This window comes from Danio rerio, chromosome 21, assembly GCF_052040795.2.
Source record: "Danio rerio strain M-AB ecotype USA chromosome 21, GRCz13ab, whole genome shotgun sequence".
Taxonomy (NCBI): Eukaryota; Metazoa; Chordata; class Actinopteri; order Cypriniformes; family Danionidae; genus Danio; species Danio rerio.
Genome location: NC_141041.1, coordinates 5,063,948 through 5,074,144, shown reverse-complemented (window position 1 = coordinate 5,074,144; position 10,197 = coordinate 5,063,948). Strand labels below are relative to the sequence as shown.

General features: G+C 36.3%; 2 protein-coding genes across 2 annotated transcripts in view; one reads left to right on the top strand and one right to left on the bottom strand.

Moving 5' to 3' along the window:
- Positions 1-10,197, top strand: part of cdk5rap2 (CDK5 regulatory subunit associated protein 2) — a 635,428-nt gene that overhangs the window by 235,233 nt on the left and 389,998 nt on the right. The gene's annotated exons all lie outside the window — the stretch shown is intronic.
- Positions 1-10,197, bottom strand: part of LOC147838711 (serine protease HTRA2, mitochondrial-like) — a 35,807-nt gene that overhangs the window by 5,292 nt on the left and 20,318 nt on the right. The window contains exons 2-3 of the mRNA XM_087300400.1: positions 507-701; positions 374-406 (exon numbers count right to left, since the gene is read on the bottom strand). Coding sequence (XP_087156526.1) covers positions 374-406; positions 507-635 — 162 coding nt within the window. The 5' untranslated portion in view covers positions 636-701. The remainder of the gene's footprint in view (positions 1-373; positions 407-506; positions 702-10,197) is intronic.

Below are 10,197 nucleotides of genomic sequence, written 5' to 3'. Positions count from 1 at the left end.
AAGCTGCACCTCATTCACAATAGAGCGAGCTGATTAGTTCGTCTTTCTCTTGAATTAATGATGAAAGCTCAAAGACGTCACATTGTACCCGCCGGTACAGACAGCCAGTCTCCATGCTGGAATTTACACATGGAGCTCGTGGCCTTGACGTAGCTTCAAAATTTCTTTTCAAACCGGAAGAACGAATTTGTTCGAAATAACGCAAAAACAACCAATTTTCACTTTTATTGTGAAATATATGTATCCTAATAGTGTTTTTAGCAGCGTGGAACATATATATGACTATTGACATCTCAAAAATGTGTTTTGGTGTTTTTGGACCCTTTAAACCAAAAGGCAGAAGCAGTTTTTTGAGTAAATGTCAGCGACTCACCAGGTTTATGAGAGGCCCTCCTGAATTTCCAAACTGTAAAGCAGAATTGTGATTGAGTGATGGAATGCAATTCATTAAATGATGACATACATTTTTTTTGCATGCAACACCACCCAGTTTCCAGTGCTCTTACATCTATGGTAGCGTCCGTCTGGATGTAGTCCATGTTGGAGTAGGAGAGACCCAGTTCTTTACTGCCTCTTTGAGCAGAGCTGACGATTCCAGATGTGATGGTGTTTTTAAGAGAAAAGGGGCTCCCCATGGCAACCACAAATTCACCTTGACGCACATCAGATGACTTGCCAAGACGCAACGTTGGTAAAGGATTCTGGGACAAGACAGAGAACACAATGACACTATGTCAGACTATATGGCCATGTACTAGAACTGTGGTAAAAGAAAACTGAGAAAAATCAATTGCAAAAATGGCCTTCCAAACATAAAAGCCTCCTCTGTTACTGTTCAAGGCTCAAAATTAACCTTTTTGTTTGGTAGCACCGGTGCTCCTAACTTAAAAAATGTAGGCGCTTCAGACAAAATTTAGTCGCACCCACCAATTATAAGCAACGTTACTACATGTTTTATACAAACAGAGTTATTACATTTAAAATCAATACAAATCAAACTAAAAAGCAAAAAAAAAATATTTATATATATATATATATATATATATATATATATATGCATGCGTGAGGAAAATGTCTCAACGAAATCCCGTTATTACAAGAAAATAGATTTTATAACATAACTAAGTGACCAAAGCATACACAGACCGCTGTGCTGTTCTCACGGGTGGTGTCTGATATTGCACTGATGCTTTTGACATGTACTGTACCCTTTTATATGCATACATCATGTTAATAGCTATACCGGTCTTCATGAGTAGCGATAATAGTTTTCTCGGCTCAACCCCGTTTGCCATGGTGTACGTGGTGTTACATTTTACATATAGCTGCCACTTGCACGGCGGGCATCTGGCGATTATATGAAGGATTAAACAGAAGCTCTCGTGCTAGATGTGGCAAACAGTTACATGAAAATTCCATCCCACAGACTTTTCATAGCGGACTTGAAGCCAATGGAAGTCTTTTATCCACTCTTTGAAAAGTGTAGATGGTGGATTAACATTCAGCACATGATCACTACTGAGATGTGTCATTATTTGTAACTTTAGATGACAGTTTCTAAAAAAACATCTGTCAGTGTAATCTTAATTCTCATATTCAGCACTTTATAATTTTTCGCAATAGTAGCTCTCCCAGTCATCCCAAGCCAGAAGGCATTGACTGAGTGATTGACAGCTGATATTAACCAATCCATTCACGCTCTGCTCTAGAGCAATGTCCCAATAAGAAGAGCTCAAAGGCGGGGCAAGTATTACGGACTTGGCTTTGTTTACTGCAGCAAGTTGACAAGACAGCTGTTGTAAACCATTCCTGAGCACTACGTTTCGCATTTCAAGTGCAGAGATGCATTCTGCGTGAATGTCCTCCAAATCCGCGCATATGGTGAACACTTTGCAGTAAAAACTGGTCGCACACATCAATTTTATGCACTCGCAAAAATGCTTCCAAATATATTTTGAGGTCGCATAGATAAAATTTCGGGCGCATAAGTGACCGAAATGGTCGCAATTTCGAGTCCTGCTGTTGGTTTAACTAAAAATGTTGACAATAATTATTATTTAGTTGCTGTAATATTACTGTTTAAAAATCTGAGGATACAAAACCAAATGTCACTAAGGTTATCACAATTTCGAGTTTATTTCCATATTTGTATGCTGCCGTTCCTCCTGAAATATTATAGTGTGTATGTAGCCTAAATACACTATAAACAGATTAATGGGTTAACACCAGGGCTTGACATTAACACCCACCAACCGCAGGTAGACTTCGGCTGTGGCGGATTAGACAGCCACTCCCACTAGCCACTTTGGCTGGTCGAAAATCATTTTTAAATTGTATTTTTTTTAAAGTAGGGTTCGACAATAAGGATGAACCTCTAGAAATGAGAAGCAGCCCGACTGACAAAAACAACTGTGTTCATGCAAGCAAAAGAAAGCAGATGAATACAGAATGTTATGTGATGCGCGCAAGTTTTACAAAGCGTGCACGATCCCATTTCCTTGCGTGAAGCAACCTTGACTGGAAACACAATGCTGCTATCGGTTCTGTTTGAAATAGACTTGACAAAAAGTGATACACATCCACCATTTTCAAGAGCTCGAGATTTTTTAAAAAGAAGGTATTTTATGTATGCAGCAGCGGTTTCAGCTTTAGCTTTAAATAATCTTTGAACAGATTATTAATGGGCCTAATGTTAACTGTGTGCTTGTGATCATCCTTTCATTATTGCACACGGTATGTTTTTCACCTGCTTTCTTTTTGTTAATATGGTTTAATTATCATTCTTTTCAGTAATGTTGATTTAATAGATTAACTTTTATGCAAAGTTAACTGCTGATCTGAGACTTTAAGCTAGGACAGACTACTTTGCATAGTTTTAGACAGGCTACATGACAATAATTGTTATTTAAGTTTTATTTAATAAAAAGTGTATGCATATTATAACATATATTTTGCTGGTTTTTGAATTTTTCTAATTATAAACTTTTTAGAGAAAAAATTTGTACAACCTTAATGTTGAACCCTAAAATAATAACCAATTACAATGCAACACCATGAAACCACTACCGCTCACGCTCATTGAGCAAAGTCATACACAACACATCTAAATCAAGTAATTTTGCAAAAAAAATTTTCCCAAAAACAAAAGTGAAAATGCCGAGTGGCTAGTAAAGTTGAAAAACTACTAGCTATATAGGGTGGTGATCAAAAAAAGTTAATGTAGAGCCATTAAAAATATTAAAAATCATATTGACCTCACACTTTTAATGTACTAACCGTGATACATTTTTGATTCTTTAAGCTCAATTCTTAAATGAACAAAGTTCAAAAAGAAATTACTCATTTGATAAAGACATTTTACTAAAAATGTAAATTAATAAAATAAAATGAGTCCTTGCTCTTACCATATAAAACTATGACTCATTAAAAATAGGGATGCACCGATACCATTTTTTATAACCGATTTGATTTCGATCCCAAAATTCTGAGTGTCGACCAATACAGATGCGATCCCGATACTGTGCCGGTTTTTCTTTTAAGCATAATATAGTTTCTATGGTGATAAACTCAAACAATATATCTTGCTTAGTAAAAATAAAAGACCTATAGGCCTACTGTATATGACAGACGACACAATCTAACTGAAAACATGATGCTTGCTGTAAACCAGGCTTAATTATTTGAGCATTCGTAATGACACTGATCTGTTGTGGTCCAGCTTATGTTTCTTTTTAATAGTAAGATTTTTCTTTGAACTCTGCAACAGCCAACCACTATTGACCCTAATCAAAACACAAACTGGTCTGTTAAATAAACTATTGATATAAATAAAATTACAGTGAAATATTCACAGTTTTCAGAGTAACCTAGATGATTTAGAGGCTAAATTATTTTCTGTTAATGACAATCAATATTGAGCCTGTCAGTTTCACTTTTATTAATTTAACCAACAACTTTAATCACAATGAGCCAGGCTTACAAACTATTCTAAAAGTATTCCCCTAGGAAGAATAAACTCAGTCGGATAATTCTACAGAGCGGCACACGTCACATCAGCCGGTGTGTGAATAAAGTGCTTGATGCATCACTGAGACAGCGTGCAGTCCTCCGTTATCTGCAGACACTTCCAATCCAAAACAGCAGTAAAAAGGGAAGAAATCAGTGTGTTAAGGATCTGTCCAATGTATTATTGAGCCTTTTCTAGTTTTACATTTCAGGTAGGCCTACTTTGTGTGTGAAGAGCAGGTAATAACCCACTCAGTTCCAGTGTTGTGAATGCGATCATCTGATCTAACAGACACAGCGCTACATGATTCAGAAACAGCAATAAACTCCTCGTTTCAGGTCGAAATGAACCAATTTAATGCAAAACTAAATGCATTTCTCCACTGATTATTTATATTAACAGGAACAATTAGTCTAGGAGAAAGTTTTAAAATAGAAGGCTTTAGACAGAAAATAGGAGATGTTAAACTTTCTGCACCGGCTTATATTCCAAATCCTGTAAATATTTCACTGAATCATAATAACCTACAGTGCTTCAAAATCATAGAACAGGAAGAGCTAGATAAAATCATAAATAGTTCTAAAGTAGCTACGTGTACGCTGGACTCAATTCCAACAAAATTACTGAAAGAATTGCTACCTGCTATAGGAGAACCTCTTCTTAACATTAACAACTCTTCTTTATCTATAGGCCATGTTTCAAACTCTTACAAGCTAGCTGTTATTAAGCCTATTATTAAGAAACCGCAACTGGACCCCAACAACTTAGCTAATTATAGGCCTATTTCAAATCTTCCATTTCTGTCTAAAATGCTAGAAAAAGTTGTTTCTACTCAATTATGCTCCTTTCGGCAGACGAACAATATTTTTGAAGTGTTTCAGTCAGGTTTCAGGGCTCATCACAGTACAGAAACCGCATTAGTGAAAATAACCAATGATTTACTCTTAGCTGCTGACCAAGGGTGCATCTCGCTATTAGTTTTACTCGATCTTAGTGCGGCATTTGACACCATTGACCACAATATCCTCATAAATCGCTTAAAGTCTACAGGTGTCCAGGGACAAGCTCTACAATGGTTTAAGTCATACTTAACTAACCGTTACCAGTTTGTGAATATTAATGGACAGCCTTCACAAGTCAGCCCATTAAAGTATGAGGTGCCTCAAGGATCAGTTTTAGGCCCTTTGCTGTTTACAATTTACATGCTACCACTGGGAGACATTATTAGAAGACATGGGATAAGATTTCACTGCTATGCAGATGACACTCAATTATATATTTCAACTAAACCTGATGAGATGTCTGAACTGTCTAAGCTAACTGAGTGTATTAGAGATGTTAAAGACTGGATGACCACCAATTTTCTTCTATTAAACTCAGACAAAACAGAATTATTACTTATTGGACCTAAATCCTGTACACAGCAGATCTCGCAACTCAATCTACAATTAGAGGGACACAAAGTTAGCGTTAGCTCTACTATAAAAGATCTGGGTGTTATATTAGACAGCAATTTAACTTTTGAAAATCATAAATCCCACGTCACAAAAACTGCCTTCTTTCATCTGAGAAATATCGCTAAATTACGAAGTATGCTATCCATCTTGGATGCAGAAAAGCTAGTCCATGCTTTTATGACTTCTAGGCTGGATTACTGTAATGCTCTATTTGCTGGCTACCCAGCATCCTCTATTAACAAACTTCAAATAGTACAAAATGCACCTGCCAGAGTTCTTACCAGGTCTAGAACATATGATCATATCACCCCAATTGTATCCTCCTTCCACTGGCTGCCTGTTAAGTTTTGTATAGAATTTAAAATATTACTTCTCACCTATAAAGCTCTAAATAATCTAGCTCCTGTTTATCTAACCAACCTTCTGTCTCGCTACAATCCAACTCGCTCTTTAAGATCTCAAAACTCAGGGCTTCTGGTAGTATCTAGAATAGTAAAGTCAAGAAAAGGAAGTCGAGCCTTCTCCTTTATGGCTCCTACACTCTGAAATAGCCTTCCTGATAACATCCGAGGCTCAGACACACTCTCAGTTCAAAACTAGATTAAAGACCTATCTGTTTAGTAAAGCATACACTCAATGCATCACTTAGCCGGTTTCCACACAAGTTTTTTACATCTTGTATATTATGAACAGCAGCTACGCTAATTATTCTCTTTTTTTTTCTTCATTTCCACCTAGGGATACTCATTCCGAGGTCTTTAGATTATGCGGAGTCACTGATTGGATCCAAGACCAGCGACGAGATGATCCCAAGGTGTCCATATCCAGGACCAGGCCGTATCCTGAGCTGCTGCTGTGCTGGTGGTCATGGGGGAGTGGAGAGCATGAGACTGATTCCAGTGACCAACCAGGGACAGACTAGTCTTCACTGAGGCCAGCTTCCAGCCTTCACCGCTGAGACTGCAGCTCTACACAAACTTTTGGCCAGCGGAAAAATTAAAATGGTCGTGCCTGAAGGATTCGGATTTCTGCTTTCCAATCCGTCTCATCATGGACCAACGTTTATCCTTTTCTCATCATCTTGTTTCTCATAATTTTTTTTATTAAATATAATTATTTGATCATTTGAATGAGTATTTAACTGTGAATTGCAGAGCCGCCCAAGCAGAGCCGGCCCAAGCAGAGCCGGCCCAAGGCATAAGCGAACTAAGTGGCTGCTTAGGGCCCCGTGGCCACCAGGGGGCCCCCAAGAGTGCTTGAAATTATTGTGTGACTTTCGTTTTAGTTTGTTAATTTGTGGATTAGTGGTGGAACAAAATATATGCCAATTTATAGTGTTATTTCTGACCGCGATACAAACTCAGGCGCCAAGATATTTACCTAAATTTACAAAAGATCTGATTTAATTAATCAGTTTTCAACACCGACTGCAGCAGATAACCGCTTTAGCTACAGTACGCCCAGCCGCCACCAGGTGGCGCTTCCCGTAATGGCGTATCATCACCGTACGTTCACAGCGAAAAGGGGCGAGAGCGTCCAAGGTCGCTCTGGCCGCCCTGGCGACAACGCTGTCTGCCTTCAGCTCCGGCGGTGAGAGCGTCAAAACTCGCTACATTGATCTCGTACTTAAAGGAGCCGTTGCAGCATATCAGTTACATTCCTGCATAAAACATGTTTCTAGCGTGAAAATGTTGCGCACTTCTTATCAAATTCATACAACAATGGAAGATCAAGTTGCGTGTGACTTTGCTCTATTTATCCAATATGTGTCCATATGTCTGAAATATCCTGAAGCAGCAGTGCTGTTTTGTACTGTCACATCGCGTGAGATTCCCGCTTTTTAAAGATAAATTTATATAACATTAATGAACATCAGTAACTCGCCAGTAACTTATTTGATGCATGTTCCTGTAAGAAAACATTGTAAATAATAGGAAATCCGGCGACCGCAATAATCAAACCCTTGGGAACAACTGTGGTCGGAACCAAAGTTCACTGGTCGGTGTTCCCTGAACTGCTATCAAGTGGTGGACTTCTTCATTCTGATTGCTTGCCGCCGAACCGCGTCAAAGCTCATTACCATAAAGTTGACTTCATTTCAACTCTCCTCGACGCTCACGCCGGCGAAGACGCGCCGCGCTGCTCCTCGCCGCTTATCGACGCCTATCGCCGCCGGCTCTCATTGAAAATGAATGACTTCCGGCTACTTTGACGCTCTCGCCGCTTTCGGTGTGAACGTACGGTTATGCGCTCAAACTTTTTAACTCCGCCAAAATATATAAAGATATCAATAGGACATGAACATTTAATTAGAAAGGCCTTGCGTTTATTTCACTCTTACAGACCTTGTCAAAATCTTGTAGATGGTATTTTGGCAAAAAATATTAGGGGAATTAAAAAACTTAAATATGTGAGTAAATAACTAATGTTCTCCACTGTTGAAAACATACGTGCTCAGAGGAGTCTGTGCTCACCTCTCAGAGCATTCTGATCAGTTGAAAAAATAGTGGGAATACATATTTTTTTTATTATAAATAAACCAGGGCAAAGCATAAAATGTTTCCATGTTTACATAAAATTAGTTGGTCAAGTTGTAATAAGTGTATATAAATTGCAATAAATTACTATTTTGGCAGTTTTTTTCTTAAATGCATATTCCACTAAATTGAGATTCTGCTGCTGTGATAGAGATGTGCTCTCTTCAGTCATAAACTGCTCTCTGCACATCAGCATTTTAAGCTTGTTTGACAGATGTGCACTTGTTTTACATTGTTGCAATTCTATAAATGCGTGTTTATAAAATAAATTCATCATAAATTTTTTATGCATTTCCCCCCTTCATTTACCAAAATTGTGATATATTGTGGCTGGTTTTCTTGTGATCTATCAATATATTGCAGAATCTTTGATATCGTGATTGAAGCAGCAGTGCCCGGAACAGCAGCAAAATGCTTTTTCATGAACTTGGTGATTAAAAAAAATAAGCTTCTGATTTATACAATTTAGAGTTGGTAATACACTGCAAAATTATTTTCTTTCTTATAGTTTTTGTGTGATTTTGTAGTCCAAATATCTAAAAATTCTTAAACCAATAAACATTTTCTAGAAAGATTTTTAGTCAAAATTATGTGAATTTTTCATTAAAAAAAGCTCAATAATCTGACAATTAGGGTAAATAAAAAAAAGATTGTTTTATGTTTTAAATAAGATTATTTTACTTATCTCATTGGCAGATTAATTTGTTTTACAAAAAAAAAATCACTAACTGAAAATTTTTGTACATATTTATTAATTTGATTGATATGCGAGTATGTCTAGAAAATGCTTCCTGATTTAGTTTGATTTTAATTTAAATAGATGTTTTAAGTTATTTGAACAACAAAATACAATATGTTTTTTTTTCAGTATTAACATTTATATCCAATTAAAAAATAAATTATCTTTATTGTCACTATGTTTGACTGTTTGGCAGCCTGTCTTGTGCCTGAATAATAATAAAAATAAGTATGTTATTGGCTACTTCCAGCTGCTTTTGTTTCTGCCAGCCCATATTAATGTTTTGTGTTATTTAGATTTTTGGCAAATAGTCATGTAAAAAGTTGGATCAATAGGAAGTTGTTTCTGCAGAATAATATTTAGAATTGTCTTAAAACATATATTTTATGATGTAAGCAACACAGCTACAGCGAACAAAATCAATAATGTGTGTTTTAAAGTGTGCGAAATATCAAGGATTGATGATAATTTATCATATTGTTTGCACCAAAGGGGCCCCAAATAAAATCCTGCTTAGGGCCCCCTGAAGGCTTGGGCCGGCCCTGGTGAATTGATTTTAATTAATGAATAGGTTAACACATTGCTTAATATAAGAATAATCAGTGCATTTGCCTGTCTCTTTATAACTTTTCAGAAGCCAACAAACTAGGTCAAGATATAAATGGGAAAGAAAAATATTGTTTCCATTTCAAAATGTCTTTCGGGAAACATGTTACCCCCAATGTGTAAAGCAATTTGAGTGTGCAGAAAAATTGCTATATAAATGTAAGGAATTATTATTATTAATTATTATTTATTCATTTCTATGTGAAACACTTTCATGAGCCCATTTAGCCAATAAGACAAAAACATAGTTTTACTAAAGTAAACTTACATTTATCCACACAAAATAAACCTGACTGTATTTTTTGTAGTAAAGTGTTAATTGTGTTAAATATGCCATTTCAGCCTGCAGAATGGCATTTCAAACTGTGGCCTAACAAAAATATAGAAAATAAATATCGAGTTTCTGTAATATAAAACTAAATAATTCCTCTCCCTGTATAGTTCCTAAAGTTATCTAGTGTAATATTAAGGTAAACAAATGTAATATTAACAGAATCACTCAATTAGCAATCAATCTGACTGATGTTAACGTTAAAGATTTGATTGAGCCTTTAAGTAAAACAATAATTAGTTTAAAGTTACAGTACCGTTAATATAACATTAATTACATTACAGTAACATTAAGTTGCATCAATGTTAGCATTAGCATCAACTGCTAATTAGCGCTAGCTTATTAGCCAGTGTGACATACAGTAATAAACGTAAGATCTAATTACACTGACTTTAATATTCATTGGTTTAATTTGTAATTATTTATTTTATTTATGTTATTTTTTCTTTTTAATTCGCATTTTTCACTAAGTGAAGGCGGGGACTGTTGACTAACGTTAGTAGCTCTAAATTAGTTGACTG